The 21328-nt window shown below is 35.7% G+C and overlaps 1 protein-coding gene across 4 annotated transcripts; it reads right to left on the bottom strand.

Moving 5' to 3' along the window:
• Window positions 1–260: 260 nt before the first annotated feature.
• On the bottom strand, window positions 261–19573 carry rgs20 (regulator of G protein signaling 20). 4 transcript variants are annotated; one of them, XM_084120934.1, is made up of 5 exons: window positions 19153–19573; window positions 5021–5184; window positions 4526–4615; window positions 2479–2713; window positions 261–2388 (listed from the first exon to the last, which is right to left on the bottom strand). In XM_084120934.1, the coding sequence occupies exons 1-5, from the start codon at window positions 19363–19365 to the stop codon at window positions 2200–2202; spliced, it is 891 nt and encodes a 296-aa protein (XP_083977060.1). In that variant the 5' UTR covers window positions 19366–19573; the 3' UTR covers window positions 261–2199. The 4 variants fall into 4 exon arrangements, with proteins under 4 accessions (XP_083977060.1, XP_083977061.1, XP_083977063.1 ...); XM_084120935.1 differs by having other exon boundaries at window positions 4526–4603; XM_084120937.1 differs by lacking the exon at window positions 19153–19573 and adding an exon at window positions 6757–6882 and having other exon boundaries at window positions 4526–4603.
• Between the last annotated feature and the right edge of the window lie 1755 nt (window positions 19574–21328).

Here is a 21328-nt window from a genome sequence, read left to right as displayed (position 1 = left end):
TATGTCAATGCCATCGATTTGTCACAAGATGCACAACAGTAATTATTTTTTTTTTTTTTTTTCTCAGGCACGTTTATTTAAGCTACTTAAATGTCCTCCTATTGAACCAAGGCCTAATCCTTGTCTGTAAAACCGGGTCTATGAGTAGGGGTGAGAGACCCCGGATGGATTCGAACCTGAGTTCCCATGATCCCACAAGTTTATATATGGCATATACTTCAATCTGCTATTCCGCAGCTTTGACAACAACCACGCGTTTTAAAATTATTGTGCTTTATTGTATCTTAAAGATTCCAAATGCCCACAAATCATTATTTTTCTCAATTCAATAAAACAGAAAAAAAAAAAAAATCTGATTACTGTAAACATTCACATATTATTAATCAAAAAAGTATTATAATCGTTATGTAAACTGATTGGAAAATAACACTTTTTTGTATACTTTACAGAACAACAACAAAAAAGAGAGAAAGAAAGAAAGATTTATAGGCAGTATAACTCCAAACCATTGGTTTAGATTGTGTTTGAGGTTGATCTATGTGGTGAATCCATTAGCTCAAATTGCACGTATCAATTGCACATTTCATATTAAGTTAGTCTAAGACAAGTAGAAGCACCACCATGAAATACATGTTGGTAAATGTACATCTGGACTCAGATCAACAATCTTAATGAATTGTCCCGGACTAACCGACAAACAGACCTACTTCCTTAGATGTGCGACTTCAGCACTTGACAAAACCAATGGTGTTTTTCGCTCCAAAACTACAGGCAACTGAAGTGCAATAGTTCAGTTCAGGACAAGTCATCTCATGAATTGATCAAAGGCCCAGAGTCTACGTACTGTGTGCGGCAAGAGTTTAAATCAACTATTGCCAAAAAAGAGATGCCACAAAATTGAATGTCAAGGCACTTCCCCGAGTGAGGATCTTGTCTTTGAGCGACATGAAAGTCAGGCAACAACGTAATTCACAGAACTAAAAGTAAAAACTTGGCAGCTCCAATTCTAGTCAGTTGTATTGGAGAGAAAACTAATCACACAGTTTTACTGGACTTGGCTGCTTTGGTGTCATCTACTTATGAGGGTCCTAACAATAAAACCTGCACCTTTCCATTCAGGACACATGTTTAGATCTAAAACACATTTGATACTGTAGTAAAATGCCTGAATGTTAAATCTCTTCTATTAGAGGTCATTCGTAAAAATATTACTACCTCTAGATACTGTACACAAATGAGTTGAGTACATGCAAGGAATACTTGACATGTCCAACCATTTCTTAGCTGCTCATTTTGGGCGCAGCATGGGAATACATTAATGCAATGATACACAAAAACACTTATGGGTAAATAATATTTCTGTAAATAAATTCTTGATATTTTCTAGCAGTACAAAAAGCAGAGCAAATAATAATATTAAGCTGTCTGAGATATGCTATTTGATTTTAAATACTGATTTTTTTTTTTATATCTATTATGATATTATCTTTTTCTTATCCATGACATTTGTACATTTTCACCTTTTTTAAACTAATATATTTCCCCCTTATAATAATTATCACTTTATTTAATATGAATAATTTTTGATAATTGTGATTTTTCATTGGAGATGCCAAGTCATTGTAACAGGGAGTAGTTAGAAAACAATACTGTGTACAACAGGGTATCCCGTGAGTAGAGCCGAAGTGTTGCCTTGACTTGAGCTTTGATTCTCATACGCATTTTCATTAACGGGCAATACTTGTTACCCATAATTCCCTTTTCTTTAAATATTGTAACACAACAAATGTAATACAAATTCATAAATATATCTACTGTATATACTGTCTATAGCCCACAATTTGTATCACATCTTCCTTCAAACATTGATACAAAAAAAGAATTCGAAAGAATAAATAAAAACTTCAAATAGACTGTTTTCTTAAAAACATCGAAACGCACTGGTAATCCTTTGGAGCATCTTTTTCTATGCTGATCTGTAGCAGTACTTGTGGTGTTGAGCCCTCAGGAAATTTGAGACTTTTTTTTTTTTTAAATCCAGTGACCTGGAGACCTGAGCGTCTTTTTTCAGGTACAGATCGATATAGCAGTAAAATCCCTGCAAGGACCCACGCTGAGGTCCTTTTAAACATATTCTACACAAGAAAAGCTAACAAACAAAAAGATAGGGAGGGGGCATTTAACCGGGATCACAGAGATCTATGATTCCACCGACAGCTCAGAGACTGTCTTAAGCATGTTTTTGTAGGCTGGGGAGTTCATGAATCGCGGATACGAGTCTCTTTGCATTAGAGTGTATATCTGGAGCTGGGCGTCGTCAAACGTGTGGGATGTTGGCTCCAGCATATTCCTGTTTATAACCTCCCGAACTCTAGAGTCGAGGCTCACCTGAAAAAAAGCACACACAAAAATGAATCATTCTGATTATACAGGAAATGTGATTAGGCTCTTCCTACACGTGCTGATGCGTTCACACACCTCTTTGGGTGAGAGAATAGAAATGTAGTCTTCATAAATTATCCGCGCCTTCTCCTCGATGGAGCTTTTATTGGTTTCCTTAGTAAATTCCTCGCAGGCCAACCAGAAGAGCATGTTTTCCTCACTGAACTCGGTGCGCAGAAACTGCCGGAAGGCACTTCTTCCAGTGGGGCATTGCATTAGTTTGTCGAAGGACTGCCCCCACAAGTGTATCTCCTCCGCAGTCGGTTTCGGACTGCCAAAAAAACAGAGAGGTCTTAGTCAGTTTTGCCAACAAATATCTCAGTAACAGTTTTTGCTCTCTTCTTGATGTTTTCTCTAAGGAAATACTCATGTAATACAAATATTTTAGGTGTAATTTCTCAGAAAGTTGTATGTTGCAGAACTAAAGTAATAACTTTTTATTTTAGGTTTAATTTCTCAGACAGTTGCATCTTGCCGAACTGTAGTAATTTATTTAAATAAAAATAAAGAATATTTTAGGTGTAATTTCTCTGAAAGTTGCATATTAGAACTTATAGTAATTCATTCAAATAAAATAAAATAATGTTTTAGGTGTAATTTCTCGGAAAGTTTGAATCTTGTAGAACTATAGTAATTCATTTAAATAAAAATAAAGAATATTTTAGGTGTAATTTCTCTGAAAGTTGCATCTTAGAACTATAGTAATTCATTCAAATAAAATAAAATAATGTTTTAGGTGTAATTTCTCGGAAAGTTTGAATCTTGTAGAACTATAGTAATTCATTTAAATAAAAATAAAGAATATTTTAGGTGTAATTTCTCTGAAAGTTGCATCTTAGAACTATAGTAATTCATTCAAATAAAATAAAATAATGTTTTAGGTGTAATTTCTCGGAAAGTTTGAATCTTGTAGAACTATAGTAATTCATTTAAATAAAAATAAAGAATATTTTAGGTGTAATTTCTCTGAAAGTTGCATCTTAGAACTATAGTAATTCATTCAAATAAAATAAAATAATGTTTTAGGTGTAATTTCTCGGAAAGTTTGAATCTTGTAGAACTATAGTAATTCATTTAAATAAAAATAAAGAATATTTTAGGTGTAATTTCTCTGAAAGTTGCATCTTAGAACTATAGTAATTCATTCAAATAAAATAAAATAATGTTTTAGGTGTAATTTCTCGGAAAGTTTGAATCTTGTAGAACTATAGTAATTCATTTAAATAAAAATAAAGAATATTTTAGGTGTAATTTCTCTGAAAGTTGCATCTTAGAACTATAGTAATTCATTCAAATAAAATAAAATAATGTTTTAGGTGTAATTTCTCGGAAAGTTTGAATCTTGTAGAACTATAGTAATTCATTTAAATAAAAATAAAGAATATTTTAGGTGTAATTTCTCTGAAAGTTGCATCTTAGAACTATAGTAATTCATTCAAATAAAATAAAATAATGTTTTAGGTGTAATTTCTCGGAAAGTTTGAATCTTGTAGAACTATAGTAATTCATTTAAATAAAAATAAAGAATATTTTAGGCGTAATTTCTTAGAAAGTTGCATTTCGCTGAACTATAGTAATCAATTTAAATAAAAATAAAGAATATTTTAGGTGTATATATTTCTCTTTATTTCTCAGAAAGTTACATCTTGAAGAACATGTAAATAAAAATAAAGAATATTTTAGGTGTAATTTCTTAGAAAGTTTCATTTTGCTGAACTATAGTAATCAATTTAAATAAAAATAAAGAATATTTTAGGTATAATTTTACAGAACTTGTATCTCACAGAACTATAGTAATTCATTTAAATATAAATAAAAATCTAAAACGCAACTTGGCAAACAATTTGGATTATGAAGCTATAAAAGCCTTTTTGGTTTCAATTTTTAAATATTTAACAGAAAATACTTGTTTTTTTTGGTTTTTTTTACAGATAAATATCATATTACACCCATTTAACAACATTGTAGCTATCAAAGATGTCAGTTTTTGTTTTGTTTTTTTTTAACATAAAAATAAAGTGTAAGTTACATTTCTTTTGTAGTTTTACTCAACCTCTTCCAATAAAAAGCAGGAATGACTGACCTTTCCTCGAAGTCTGCATTCTCCTCTGTTTTAAAATCATACGAGGCTCTCCGGTTCCTCTCTTCTCTGTCTTCATTCCTAACAGTGAGACTGCAAGGTAGTAAACATATCATGATCCCAAGACACCTAACAGTCAGCATTAGGAAGCTTTGGAGTAGCTTTCACTTGCTCAATATTCAGTTAAGCACTGTTACTGGTGCTCATTGTAAGCTCGCAGCCAGGACGCCATGAGTTCTGCTGATTTGCAAAGCAGATGTCTTGGGATCTCTTACACCTCAGTGAAAATTGCATCATACTACATACAAGCACAATGAGCAAAAATAGCATTTAAATCATATATGAGCCATATTCCAGGTGCATTTACTGGCGTAAACGTAAGTAACAGTCTTGTCAGATGCAGTTATTGTCTTATAATAAGGTGATTTCCTGGCCCAAAACTAACCTTGTTAGATAAGATCTCACATTAGCAGTGTAAATTATGAAAAAAACTCATACCAGGAGCAGCTGCAGCAACAGCACCAACAGAAGCAGCAGGCATTGGATCCACGGTTCCCCTGGCCGGGCAGCTCGCTCTGCGCCGGTGCTGTGGTGCCCGCCACCGACTCCTGCTGCACCGACATCTGCCTCTTTCGCATCTCCATCCGCTCTGATCCCATGGGCTGCAGGAAACAGGATGCAACTGAGACGGAGCCAATACAACTGCAGCCACAGAGATCAACGGGACGATTTAATGGTTCAACAAGCAATTGTAGGGTGTAGATATCAAAGGAAGTTATTTTCCTCAAGTCCACTTAAACATTTTGTGGTTTCCAATGGAGAAAATAATGCTTTTAAACAAGCTGCGCAGAAGAAAAACAAAGGTCGATCAACCAAATACGCACAAAAGTGGTTTCCATTAACTGACTATGCTGGAAAATAAAAGGATGGAGCGGCAACCGTTAAATGCGCACATAGATTAGGTGAACAAGACATGCTTTAACTTGAAACCAAAATGTCCTAACATGTCACAAACACCAACATGACCTAACATGTTATGTCATTCTTATCTCAGAATGCTCTCTGCATCTGATTTGAATACATCCATAAACATTGGCCATAATGTAAAATTACGCACCAGTGGCAACATTTTTTTGCAACGAAAAAAAAAACTTTTCTGTGTGGGAAAAGTACAAGTGTTTTTTTTTTTTGTTTTTTTTTAAGTTCATACTTTACATCTAATAACTAATGTATTCCAGTTTCTTCCATATCTGAATCATAAGCATGTTGATGAAATAGCTTATTATCACAAGATGGGCTAATTATCACATTCAGTGTTACAGTGCTTCTCATTCTGCAAACATGCTTAAGCCAACAGCACAATAAATTTAGACGTGTTGCCATGTGGGTGGGTTTTCTCTATTTCTTCAAGCTTTGGTGTATGTACTGATTTAAATAACATTACTTTGGGGCTCAAACAAACCACGCCGTTCATGGATAACAAGTGAAGGTTATTTGAAGCAAATGTATAGGGTCCTGAATTGAGTTATCTTTATAAATGCATGCTAATGAGAGTTATAATTATTAACGGAGATTACGGATCTATTGTTTTAATCTTACTAGATCTTGCTGTGTTATTTCCAAAGAATTTGTGGCATCAAATTCTGAGCTGGAAGATGTTGGAATATTTGGGGGTAGGAGGAGGGGGCGCATCACGCTTTCTAGCTGCAGTCGGATCTCACAGCCGCGGTGCATAAGAAATGCTCGAGCCGTGATTGATGATAATAAACACGGGTTTAAAGCACACAGACACACACATTTACGGAGTATTTCATCTCCTTCATTTAACGACTGGCCAACGTTGATGATTAGATTGGCTGACAGAAAAAAAGCCTGATATGGTCTGCTTCATTTCATCGAAGCAGAATTGACGAAACAATGAATATTATAGTTTTAAATATGAATCGCATCCTTAAAGATGAGGCACACGCGGAAAATAAAAAGACACCGCGCATTCTACTCTTGTGAAAAGCGCAAAAAAACCGTAAAGGACTAAGAGAATTTCCATCGCATATCCTCGCATTGCAAAAGTGCCACCATGAAGCACAGCTCCAATATCTCTTTATCGCCCAGGACAACCATCGAAAGACATTTCTGTCAAATATGACATGCCATCTTTAACAATCAAACTCAGATATCGTTTTATCCACAGACACCTTGTATATTTAAAAACAACTTATGATCTCCATACTTACAATTTCACCATGTATGCCCAGAGATAAGAGATAGCTATTCTTTGCCTTGATTACATCCGTTGGCATAAGGATTTTTTAAAGACCGGCTGTTTGTGTCAATGCGCATGCGTGTTTCTCGCGAGCTGTGGCGAAGGTAGCGTAAATCCTCTGGATGTCACTGATTCATGATGCACATCTAACACAGTGAAATATTGTCATACACTCCTGGAAGACTAAATGCGATTACTGACTTTCAAATTATTTATAAATCCAACGCGAAGCATTCGCATGTGGTTTAAAAAAACGATAGCCTACGCAATGTCGCAAACGTTAGGTCAATAATAAGTAAACGTTTAATGCAGATGGATAGCTAGGTTTAACACTGCCACCAATGAAATTATTGGTCATCAAATGCAGACCGATTTTGTCCCTGTGTGCCTCACTTGAGATGTCAATAACGTGTCGTATAATGTGAATGACAGGGTTATGATGGACCATGGGCTTGAAAATGTGAGGAAGATCCCCGCCCTAAGCACAGTAACATACATCACACGGAGGTTCCCTTTCTCGCCAGGAACCAGGACTTCCTAAGATTCACTTATGTGTGGTCGCCTGGTCGGGGTGACATAATAGATTAGGCTATAGCCTCTTGGATCGAATTAGTGTATCTGAATGTCACAATAATAAGCATTCACCAAATTCTCCAAAGAAAAACCCTATTCCCTAGAAGTAAATTATGTTAAGTCTGTTAGGTTTAAAAAGCCAGAGAGGTAAATTTTAAAACAATGTATAATACATATCGTGTGTGTATTCTTGTTTAGCTATAGCCTATGGAGATTAGAAAACGTTAACATTATTTGGTTGGATCAAATCCTGACAGCAGAATGAAGGCGGATAGCAGCACCGGTGACTCTGTCCATGGTCCTGAAATTGCGTTTTCTAGCAACCAAAAGCACAAATACTCCTCGTACAATGAAATCTCACATATCTAATTGTAACTCGTTACGTTATAAGTTCGAGGACCATCGGCTGATCCTGATGAAAACGACTTTAACCGAACAACGTGACGTATTAATTTTCTGACATAATTAGCAATTGCACACAGTCGTGATTACCATCTTTGCTGGTCTAGGGCCTTTATTTGGGATATAAGTGCATTACTGACATCTGCTGGAGCAGTGCGAGGAACTGCTGGAAATAAAAAAACTAATTTGAGCTAGACGAGCCTGCATTGCATATCAGAAATGTCGTATATTTAAAGCGCATGATGTGCGATGAAACTAATTCATATCCATCGGAAATGCTTAGAGACGTGAAACTGTAGCTGGATAGATATAGCCTATATATATAGACATAAGAGTGTAATGACATCCGACCACTGTGTGGAAAAGAGAGTGGGAGAGGCACAGCTCAATGCAAACGCTAGGTGGTAGTGTTTGAGCGCTTAGATCTATAGCCTGTTCCTTTCCCTCAAATAACATTTTACAGTGTTTAATTGCTATGCCTTCTTATCATTTGCATCACGAAATACCATAAAATATGTTAATTATTTTAGTTTGCTCTATATATTTTAAATTACTACCTGTTTTTAAATAAAGTTGGAAAAATATGTTCAAGTCTGAGACTAATATAAAAAAAATGTCTCTTCCTCTCACCACACTGAGAAACAGAGAATGATAGGCCAAACAAGCACCAAGCACAGTTTGTACACCTTCCAAAAATGCAAACAGTGGCTCAGGCTGCTGTATCCATGACAGATGAAAAGTTTTAATGCTTTAACAAACATTAGGTATCCGGAATTATACTTAAAATGTGTGTGTGTGTGTGTGTGTGTGTGTGTGTGTGTGTGTGTGTGTGTGTGTGTGTGTGTGTGTGTGTGCAAACAGTAAGCTAGCCTTCCTGATGGAAATTGTAATATATAGACAAGAGAACATATAGCCTAACTGCTTATTTTAAAATGTGCTCACAGGTAGGGTAGGCAATTTTCGGAGTGGCTAGCAATAGCAAGTTAGCTTTGAAAGCATGAGATCCCACCCTTCCTTCAGAGTGTTTCCAAAGCCCCGCCTTCTTCAAAACACATGAACAGTAAACAACACACACAGCAGAGTTTGCAAAGCCAAAGCTCACAATTTATGTCCTCACACTCAGGGGCGTTGGACTGGGGGTAAAACCAGTACTGATTACCAGGGCCCCAAGGGGAGAGAGGGCCCTTGAAAAGTCTGGAATATTTTTTATTTGGAACATGGGGGCCCATCAGGACTGCCTATACATAGGGCCCGGGATCTTGTGCTACGCCCCTGCTCACACTATACGGTCGTCGAGCTGCGACTTGACTACTCAAGGCCTGCATATATGAGCATCGTCAAAAGCATCAGCTATTGATATCCAGAGGATTTAGCATTTCCAATTTATGTATTAAATTATAATAATGATCATTTTTGGGGGGTTAGGCCTACTTTTATTCTTAAATTAATATTACTATTCATTTGCCCCGCAATAATTTCACAGCGCATCACGGCATAACCGATGTGCTGCGAGAAAACCCTGGTAGCACAAGTACATCTCGGAGACGTCTTGACGATTGATGTCTTCATTTATTTATAAAGAGTGTGTGTGTGTGTGTGTGTGTGTGTGTGTGTGTGTGTGTGTGTGTGTGTGTGTGTGTGTTTTAGCAGCTCCAATTACCTCACACAGACAAGCACTAAAATGTCAGAAACTGTTCTGCCTTTTATGTTTAACCTGGAGTCGGACAATGATGGAGAGGCTAGGGTGACCACCTGCTAATAAGCCCAAGGGGGGACAAGGGGTATGTTTCTGAGGGACAATGTGGGACACTGCCTGGTGCGACTCACTGATAGTGGTTTACCCATTTCTAGCACATACCACCTTGCATAGTATTAATAATGCCCTATTCTCCTAAACGTGTAATTTTTGATGTATGCTCATGAATAGGCCAACCAATGTGTATTTTTTTCTAAATAAAGACTCATAATATTTTGAACATTCAATGAATTGACAGATGTACTTCCACTTAAGATTTACTATTTAATTTTATTTATTTTTCATTACAATTTATTTACTTTAAATAAATTAATAAATTATAATATAAATGTATAGGATTAACAGGAATTGTAGTTGCTCAACACCACAGGAACAGTTAAAAAAAAAGTATTTAAAAAAAATACGATTGACCTCGTATTCCCCTCCCTCCATGTCCGATTGAGAAGGACGTTTTGCATAGGTCACAAAAAGCCCTCTCGGTATCCCCCTCAACACCTTTCAGCCACAAATATTCATTTCCCATTTCTTGTTTCTTGTACTCACACCTTCTCTTTTTAATTGATGATGGCGTTGCCTCTCAGACAGTCTCTTTCTCGAATTTTTCGAATTGGAAAGCGCGCATCTAAAAGTTCCTTCCTTCCCAGTGTGTCTGGTATGCGCGTGCGTGCGCTGTCATGACAAACGAAAAAGTTGACAACAACCTAGTCAGCAGGGGTTTGTGTGGCAACAATAGCGTGCTGAAATGTCAAGTAATGTTCGTTTGTCTGCTTGGGGCTCGAGTATATAGAGCGACCAACTTTTTTTTGAGCAAGCATAGATTATGCGTGACACGGTCTCAATTTGCGTGACGCGTGAATTGGGCTTCAAACGCTGTGCGCGCACGCGCTACGCGGGACGGGTGGTCACCCTAGGAGAGGCTCAAGAAGAAGTGACAACATGTAGAATGCAGCAGGACGTTTCTGAATGGTTAGTTGATGAATTTATGTTTCTGATGTGTAATTAACTATCTTCAAGTCATTGATTAGCATATTCTGTCATGATAATCCATAAAATCGCTTGTGTGGGAACTGTTGTAAGATGCCTACAGAGTGACATGCTCTTGCATTTGCATTACGTACTGTATTGCATGTGAAAAGACGGATGCGACGGCTTGAGCAGACTCACAGATGTGCTCTACTACAACAACTCTTCCTCTTCTCAACATGGACTGCATGTTCCCGGGGTGGGGTTTATGTAAATTTTAGGGTTGGTGGTGTCACTAACCTGAGAGGAATGTCGTGTAGTCCCTACCAGCTGTTTGTTGTAGTTCTTAAAAAACTATTTATTTTAAAGCAAATATCTTCCTTTGCTTTGAACTTTGAGCGTTGTAACTTTTCAGATGTTGTTTATGCTCAAACAGCAACATTACACACTAACTAAATTTAGAAAAGTGAAATCATAATCAACTACCCCTTTAATAATTTTTTTTATAAATTGTTTATGTATTTTTACTTTATAAAGTAAAATAAACATACGGATTCCACTTAAGTCTAAAGTGTGAGTAATGCAGCATACTGCTGATATTTATGCTACGCCATGGCGCACTACACTACTTCCGACGTCATAAGTTGCGCTTTAGTAGACTCTGTATGGCTGTTTGGCCGGAAGCTAGAATTTTCAATCATAGGCCTTAAAGAGCAGTGACCTGTAGATACCACCAGACTGCTGCAGATTCATTTCGGCCTTGATAGTGTTGCCAATGAAACGCATAAATTCGAGTCACGTATCGCTTCAAGTGTAACATCACAGGTTTCCATCTCTTCCAAATTACAGTAGTTATGGCGTGAAAGCTGCATAAGCGTGTTGTTTTGGTTCAGGAGGAAATGTAAAAGATGGCTGCTGTTTTGGTTGTGGTGACTGGTGACTGGTGACTGATGTCTGCATAGCATTAAACGTATGGAAATACATACTTTGACAGGCAAGTAGGACATTCGGTCCGAATTCAATGATTGGACGAACATTTTATGATCCTGCGCCTTCCAGAGACGACATATATATATTCACTTGCTGTGTCTCCCAAAATGCCTGATCAACATGATTTAAGTCCTGATGTCCTCTACAGTGGACATTTATGAAATCATCAATGCCCTGTTCTGTAACAGAAACTCATTTTTTGATTTGAAACCTCATAACGTTTTCCTGAGATGTTGGTTTATGAAATACAATTTGAAAAGTAGTCTGATTTAAATTATAATTACAATATATGGAAATAAATTATACATCAATATTCCTATGAAATATTAGATATTATTATTAAAATGTTGCTAATTATTACTCCAATTATTACACTTCTTTTTTCATTAAATGTTGCTCCAAGAACACATTAATGTGCACATTAGAGACTGTGTATAGTTGCATTGAATGGGAATATTCATTTATGGCCATTTTACCCACATATTGCATAAAGTATCAATTCATTCTGTTATATCTTTCATAACATAGCTGAGAATCATCTTTATACAAATTTTAGTTAAAATAAATCCTGAAACCCCAAAATGTATTGGTGATTGAAAAAAAAAGATCCCATTGTTTTGTATTAAACAACTGAGTCCTGGTGTCCACTACAGAGGACATAGCATAACATTTGAACAAAATATCATTTTTCAAAAAAAAAAATTCTGATATTGCCTATGAACAGAAGCAACGTGGCAAGAGTGCGCACAGCTATTAGTCATCCACACCGGTAAACTTCATTGGCACGGTGCATATAATTAATCTAGGCTGGTCTCAAAAATGTAAGTTCATTCAACCCCTTTTTGTAGTTATAGTCTTTCAATCAGAGATCTAATCTTGTCTTAATTTCCACGATGCTACCAAACATAGCATAATAAACCATTTATGCTTTTAAATACAGGAGGATTGCCTTCGTCTGTCCAACTAGCCACTGTTTTTCCTGGGTTTAATCATTCTGTTTTATTTTTCATTTCTTTGGATGTATGTGCGTACCTCGGAAATCTGCCACCACTGTTTTTGGGCGGACCTGGAACTAGGTGGGCCTAGGGTGGAGGCCTGCTAGTGGTAGCCTGCTAACCTAAATGTTTTTTTGTCTGTTTGTTTGGCAATCATTATACCACCGTATTCGGCCTATGGGCATTGTGCAATACCTCCTGTGGGGGACAGTGCTTATTTTGCAGTGTTCACTAGTGTGAAGTGTGAAATGACGTGTTAGTGTGTGTGTGTGTGTGTGTACAACCTATTTGGTGTGAAGTGTCTCTTGCAGTGTTGGAGTATGTGTATGTGAACAGTATTTATTTATTTACTTTATTCACTGTAGCCTATGTATTGTGAGACTTTAACACTGTAACTCATCTACTATGAGACTTTATTCACTGTGACTTATTTATTGTAGAATATATATATATATATATATATATATATATATATATATATATATATATTTATATATATATATATATATATATATATATATATATATATATATATATATATATATATATATATTAAAGGCAGCCTATCCTGCGTTTAATTAAACTCTCTAAAGGTGACATACAGCCACTGGGTTTCTTCAGAGTTATGAATTAAGACTCTATATAATATCATGTAATTAACTGTATTTTATTAAAAAGTGTCAATAGTGTAGGCAATTTCTCATTTGACTGTTTATAAGACCAGCATTCAGTGACAATTTCGTTAGCTCCCATACATGTTATGAAAAGTGAAAGGTCTGATCTGAAATACATTCACCAATAGCAGTGCAGAACTGTTCTTTCTGACCTTTGAAACCGAGAACTCTCTAGGAGAGGGGAAGCTGATTTTAAGGTCCATGACATTTTTGAATTGATCTCCAAGAAGGTCATTAGAGTTACTTATGTGAATTTAAGACATTCATTAAAAAATGCACTGCTGTAAGTTTTAAGGCAAGTCAGGTCTGTTATATCAAACTGTCTATGAAATCATCTAAGAGCTTTTTAATCTTAAAATTAAAAGTTAATATAAAGTGTTCCATTAAATGAGAACAAGATAGCGAATCGGAAACTGTCGTTTTTCCTCTGACATCATTAAAATAACTAAAAGAGACTGTCCTATTTCCATCCAACATGCTGAAGATGTCAGAGGGCAACACTGTGTAGGGCTCAGTCTAGAAAAACCTGTCACATTTACTGAGATGTTTCACAATGATGAGTGCAATAGGTCATACTATAATCAGTAGTGCAATAGGTCATACTATAATCAGTACCGCCAATTCAGAAAAATATATATTTCCTGAACTCTTTTGTTTAGGTTCTGAAAAGTCTGCCACCAAAAGCCTAAACACAAAACACTTTTAAAAAAGAAATGGATTTTGCAATGGATTAATTATAAATATAATTAATTATATATATAATTATATAGCCTATATATATAGCCTATATATATATATATATATATATATATCCATACAGTATATATATATATATATATATATATATATATATATATATATATATATATATATATATATATATATATATAGGCCTATATATATATATATATATATATAATTGTGTGTTCCACAGAGGAAGAAGAAAAAGAAGAAGAAGAAATTCATAGGTTTGGAACACCATGAAGTGAGTAAATATTTCATATTTTTTTGGTAAACAATCACTTCAAAAAAAAAAAGCATGACTTTAGTGAAATACTTTAGCAAACTAACACAGATTGAAGAGCCATGTTCTTATAAATAGAAAGTTATGTATGCACACATTCAATGAAATCTGTTTTTTTCTTTTTTGTTCATTCAAGGAAGTCTGTTTTTTTTTTTTATTCAATCAATATAGCATAGCTATTTCCACAGCATGAAGGTAAGATCTTACGGATTTATGAATGAACCGCTCGTTTCAAAATCTTCCCGGTCGACTGACATTTGTTATAACAACATTACAATGCTCATGAAAACTTTTGTTAACTCTACAATGAGTAAATGCAATTCACCAGTTAATTAGTAATTAATCTTCAACAACGATGCCATACAGAGCTACCGCAGCAGCGGAAGTTCAAAGACAATATTTTAAAGATGGCTGCACGTTTGTTTCTCTGGGGCATAAGGTCTATTGGCCCTCTGGTGTAGCTATAGCCTAGTTTCTCTCAAAGGTATTTTTCCTCATTATACAGCATCAAATGGAGTTTTTCCTTCTTTGCCACAGTTGTCTTTGGCTTGCACAGACTAAAGATAGAAGTATTATATGGCCACTGGAAGGCAAGCCTGCAACCTTAAGCCAAAAAGGCGTAACAGCTAAAGCTAGCACTACTATGGCAAGCCGTTTTAGCTTAAATTGTACCCAGCGTTACTCGTCGTAATTGCATTTTTACTAGTAAGAATTAAATTAGAGAGCTCTACAATTCAATTCTTACTAGTAGCAATTACAATTAGAGAGCTCTCTTATTCAATTATTACTAGTAGCAATTACAATTAGAGAGCTCTACAATTCAATTCTTACTAGTAGCAATTACAATTAGAGAGCTCTCTTATTGTAATTCTTACTAGTAACAATTCAATTGTAGAGCTCCATAATTAAAAATGAATGGAAGTCAATGGAGACATATGGCTAGTAAAAATTCATTTGTAGAGCTCTCTAATTGGAATTGTTACTAGTAATAATTGAATAAGAGAGCTCTCTAATTGTAATTGCTACTAGTAAGAATTGAATTGTAGAGCTCTCTAATTGTATTTTTTTACTAGTAATTATTGAATAAGAGAGCTCTCTAAATGTAATTGCTACTATAAGAATTGAATTGTAGAGCTCTCTAATTGAATTCTTACACTCAAAAAAATGCTGGGTTGTTTCTGTAAACAAATTGTTGGGTTGATTGTGCTGGGTCAAAAAGTTGGGTTGTTTGGGGTACTGTAAACACATTATTGGGTTGCTCATGCTGGGTCAAATGAGTTGTAAGGGGGTCATTCACAAATAAACCGCTGGTTGGGTTATTTTGACCCAGCAACTGGTTACTTTTTTCATTCTTTGCGGAACTTTCTGGATTCTTCACTTCTGACTCGAGGAGCAAGCCACTCGGAGCAGGCAGTGTTTTATGGTAAGTTAATATGAATGTTTACCTATATTTTTAATAAGTTGTGGTGGTAGCAGCAAGCTAATTTCACTGTTCAACATACAGTCTTTGATATAGAAGTGTGAGGGGTAACGTATTTATTCTGTGAAACATTAATTAGCCACAGCTAGCCGGTTAGAATCTTTGACAATATGCCGCATCGTTAAATCCTTAGTTGAAATTAAACCAGCTATATCAGCAGCCTTTTTGAAATATGCAGTTTAAATTCTAAATTCATCATGTAATTATCGTAGGCCTATTCATTGTGGACGTTGTATTTAAAAGTGAGAAAAGCGTTTTGTATGAAATCCACACGAGCAGTTTCCCTCACAGGGCTCGCACGTAAAATCAGCGGGAAATGAGTCTCTAATGTACGTTAGGCTAGCTAGTGAGTTGTGAACTTGTGAGTGAAAAGTCTGCTGGCGTAGTTTTAGAAATACTCGTCAGAAGAAATGACTGAGGTAAGTTCCAGCAGTCTGCGTGTGTCTTCTGTAATGTCTCGAACCATCGTTTCTGACAAAAAAAAAAAGGCTTTCAAGAGCTTGATATAGCCTAGTTTTTTTTTTAGTAAATGTATGACTTGCAATCTTTATAAACATCGACTGAGGAAAGGAGAAATAAATGGACAGGCGCCAGTTTTGAGAATTAAAGTATACCCGTTTAGTTGAACGAATGATCGTCAATATTTAAAACTTAAAAAATGCCTATACCCTACCATAATGCATGTCATCTTTCATTTTATTGTGTGTAAGTTAACATCTAAACGAGGCGATCATCAGCGCTGCCAGTCAGGAGATTAACGAGCAGCTTTGTGGGTTTGTGAGTTTTAATGTTAAAGACACTTTCAACATTACAGTAATATTTTACTTTTAATAAAATAATGTTTTATTTTAATGTCTTAATGTTGATAATATTTGTCCAAATTACTATTTTATTACTATTACTATAATTCAGTTGCTGAATACACATTTTGTTTGTTTTTCACATTTGGTCATTTGGTAATGTTTGCAATAATTTTAATTGCATATTCAATAATAAATTGATACTTCCACAAAAAAAGCTTAACTTGACATAGGTCAACATTTAACATAGGTCAGCTGAAACCAGGGATGCTTTCCTATAACACCTGATGTACTCATTATTTAATAAGAAGAATGGCATCTATGCTAATGTTTGTCTTTCTGTTCATTCTAAAGTTTACTGAAGTCAGCCGGATCCAGGCCGTATCCAGATCAGAAGGTGGACCTGCGCCTGGACCCATCCATAACGCATCCCTGAAGGGCCAGCCTCATCAGCCCTGTGAAGGCCTCGTCGACACGACTGATCCTCAACAAACTCGTCTCCATACCGGTGTGATGACTCCAACTTCCAACCAGATGGAACTGGATAAATATTCTGAATGTTCTTATTCAATCTGACCTCTGACCTGTAATGCTGCCTGGATCATAATCATACACTGTTCGCTCGTTGGCCAGAGGAGAACTGAGCGACTGAGTCTGGGTTCTCCCAAGGTTTTTTTCTCCTTTCTGTCACTGATGGAGTTTTGGTTCCTTGCCACTGTTGCCTTGGCTTTTGGCTTGCTTAGTTGGGGACATTTAATATTCAACAATATTATTGATCTGCCTTTCTTAATGTGGATGATGATGCACTATTCTTCTAGAAACAAACTTTGTTGTATTATATTCATGTTACAGTATCACTATGAAGCTGCTTTGATACAATCTGTATTGTAAAAAGCGCTATATAAATAAAGATGACTTGACTTGTGTAATCAACAGGTGAGGACCAACATGGTTGAATATTTACAAAATGAGATGACTGGTGAATTGCTGCACATTCTGTGCCTCAGGGATGAAATGAGGGGGACATGTCAGACCTTTGACATTGATTAACATTTGTATTCGATAAAGAAAAGTATTAAAGAAATGTATAAAATAAAAAAAATGAGATTTAAATCATACAGTGGCCTCTCTGGATTATTGTATTACAGAGATAATAATTATTTTACATTCATAATATAACAAATATTTGTTTCTAATTTTATTAAGGCAATGAGACAAGAAATAACCCAGCACATGAGTAAGACTTAACCCAGCAAGAGGGTTAATTTCACCCACTGGTTGGGTCAAATGAATGACCCAGAAATATGGGTTAAATGGTAAAACCCAGCACTTGGGTCAAACCAACCCAGCGCGTGTTCTGTCCAATAGTGACCCAGCCGTGTGGTTAAGGTTGGGTTATTTTTTAACCCAGCAGTTTTTAGAGTGTACTAGTAAAAATGCAATTACGACGAGTAATGCTGGGTACAATTTAAGCTAAAATGGCTTGCCATAGCACTGCGGCTTTGTCGGTACGCAGTGAAGGAGACAAGGCTGTTTTTTTAATCGATATCAGTGGAGTAGAGGCTTCACTGCGCTGAATAAACAGCTTTTGTGAGGAAATATTGTAGCTTATCATTTAATGAATCGACATCCTTTTCTCTAATCTTCAACATGTTTTACTCTAAACAATACTTTTTTGGGAACTAGGCTATATGTAGATTTTACCTTGATAAAAAAATGTTGTTGTTTTTTTTAAGAGAAGGCAGAGTAGGAAATGTCGGTACAGGTATGACTTTACAGCATTGAGTGCTGTATTTTGTCTAAAGAAAATAAACAATATAGATGTTTTCGTTCTTTGGCTTTCAAGTTTTACCAATTATAATATAAAACTTGAATGACTATGACTGACATGCACTAATGTATAAATGAATAAAGAGAAAATTTATAATTGAACTATATTGTATTATATTGTTGTGTAATGAAAAAATTAATATAATAATGTTTTCTCTTTTTGGCTTCCAAATTTCAACAAATAAATTAGACTTGAATTGTAATGATTTATGACAGTTAATATGCCTAATAATGATAACGCTTTTTAGTGAATGAAGTTAAACAAAATATGTAGATTTTAATAAATAAATGTATTCTTTCTATGGCTTCCAGATTTCAACAATTCATTTACAATTACATTTAGTGACTATCACTGAGATGAATGCCCCATAAATCTGTTTTTTAATGAACAGATTCAAATCTAATCTTAATGTGGTTTTATGCACACTGTAGTGACCAGTTAAAGCACATTCCACAAACATGGCAGTACGATCAACATCAAATATAGAATGTTTATCCACAACACGAACACGCTAATCCAGAGAGATCCAAAGAAACTGCGTGTAACGTAAACTGTTACTGTTATAAAGCTGAACGCTGGCTACTGACGTCACTGCCATTATGTGATGCTGTGGTGCCTCGCGTGATCCAAGTTAGCAGTTATGTTTTCCAATGTCAAGAGCCGCACAGACCCCCAGGTGGGTGATATTTGACTTAAAACTTAAACCCTATTATGTGTCCTTTTAAATATGGCAGCGATACACAACACATAATACTACATTTGTCACTACACAAACAATTTATAAATTTAAACCAAAACTGCAAAATTCTGAATTCTTAATATCACATTAAGCAACTTCAATTACTAACTTCAATTGACTCTTATACGTATCTGACATACCTGAATGTATATGGGATCCTTTGATCTGTCCTCCGTGTTTTCATTCTCGTCCTCATTTTCATAACTTCCTGTCGCTAAGTAACCCTCGTCGTGCCGACAGGCCAAGAGAAGATGCCGTAGCTGTCCCCACATCAAGTAAGGAGAAAGCTGAACACTCTGTTCCACAGAAGAGGGCCAGACCTCCCACTTCAATACGATTCTGTTACATGGCATTCTTCACCTAAAGCCTTTCCATGTTGTCAAATAAACATCATGTTCACAAAGATCCAAGCCATGGGGTTTCTCATGATCCATGGCAGTTTCACATATCTGGTAAGCAGGTACCTTAAAAAAGACACTTAAACAGAAGACAACAAATGAGAACAGCACTCGGTGAGCAGTGCAGAAAAGGGATTACACTTGTGCATGTCCCATCGAGTCTGATCCCCTAGTGGTTTAGTGCACTTCAAGGGCTTAGGACAGATTAAACACAGGACGTGTGTCGTTCACAGCATGATTATGTGGTGTGAGCAATGTTTGGAATAAAATAGATGCATTTTTAGAGTTCACTGTATATGACCTTCACCAGTCAAATGTGGTTGAGTTTAATACACTCTTTCATTCACTTCCATGCACTAAAAGTGTGTAAATTAAACTAAAAGTCAAGTAAATGAATCTATTTTCATAAAGAATAGGCTATACATTTTATAGTAATGACAAGCTAATTTATCAAGTAGAAATCAAGTAAAAAATCCTTATCCAGAAAACCAAGAATGACTGGAAAGTCCAAATATATAAATACATAAAGTAAAATAAAATAAAAAAAAATAGTGGGATCCCTGAAGAACATTCAGTGTTTAAAACTTCTGGAATTCTGAAACGCTGAGATTTTAGTTAAATTATTTAAATTGTTTGATTACACTTATTTAACCCTCTACAGCACAGTTTTCTTAAGCCCTATGTTTCAATACATGTTTCTTTAAATGATTGTAACCAATTAGAATGGTTAAAAAAGTGTCAAAGAACAGTCCAATAAGCTGTGGGAGTCACTATCAAGCACCATTTGAAGGTGGGACGTCCTTTTCTGACACATGGTCACAGAAGCACATGGTGTGTGAAGAAGGCAAGAAGATTATTTGCTTTAGTAATCTTATTTAAAATGACAAGAACTGTACATAAAAAAAATGTGTGTATGACGGTGTAGAGAAGCCTTTTGGCAGATAAAGGGTTCCAGGGTGCACAGGAACACCCAAAGAGATGTGCAAAAAGTGTTATGTACACCTCTGTTTCACAGCAGAGAAGAACTGCTTTGTGGAGTTTCACATGGAGTGAAATCTCATTACATGAAGTACATGATGACATGACACACTACATGATACAAACCTATGTCTGTATGAAATCTAATATATCAATGTGTTTCAAGTGTTTTTCCCTTTTTAATTAATGATTTCTTGACATTTTTTAAAAAGATTTGTGATTTTTGTGGGAAACCACTGATATAAATACACATGGATGTATTCAATGCACATGTATAGGCTATATTAAATGAAACTATGTTCACTTATTTACAGAACTATGTTATGTCATCATACCTTAAAGGGGACCTATTATGCAAAATTCACTTTTACAGGTGTTTGAACATAAATGTGTGTCGGCAGTGGGTGTACACAACCACATTATAATGGCACAAATCCGCCCACTCTTCTTTTTTAATCCCCATACATTATGCAGTGTCTAGCTTAGGCCCCACCCACGACTGCTGACAGACTCTGCCCTATTAGCATAGACCCCGCCCCAAGTGAGCTGTACACTATACGCCATGTTTATCTCCTCACCTGAGCATTTAACAGCATTTAAGTTAGAAATGTATTAAAGGGGTGGTTAATTATGATTTCACTTTTCCAAATTTAGTTAGTGTGTAATGTTGCTGTTTCAGCATAAACAACATCTGAAAAGTTACAACACTCAAAGTTCAAAGCAAAGGAAGATATTTGCTTATAAAGAAATAGTTTTTTAAGAACTACAACAAACAGCTGGTAGGGACTACACGACATTCCTCTCGGGTTGGTGACATAACTAACGCTAAAATTTACATAAACCCCGCCCCGGGAACATGCAGTCCATGTTGAGAAGAGGAAGTGTTGTTGTAGTAGAGCACATCTGTGAGTCTGCTCAAGCCGTCGCATCTGTCTTTTCA

The sequence above is a fragment of the Abramis brama genome, assembly GCF_963993115.1.
Source record: "Abramis brama genome assembly, chromosome: 7".
Lineage (NCBI taxonomy): Eukaryota > Metazoa > Chordata > Actinopteri > Cypriniformes > Leuciscidae > Abramis > Abramis brama.
The sequence above is the reverse complement of the archived record's forward strand: the minus strand, read 5'-3'. Positions and strand labels throughout refer to the sequence as shown.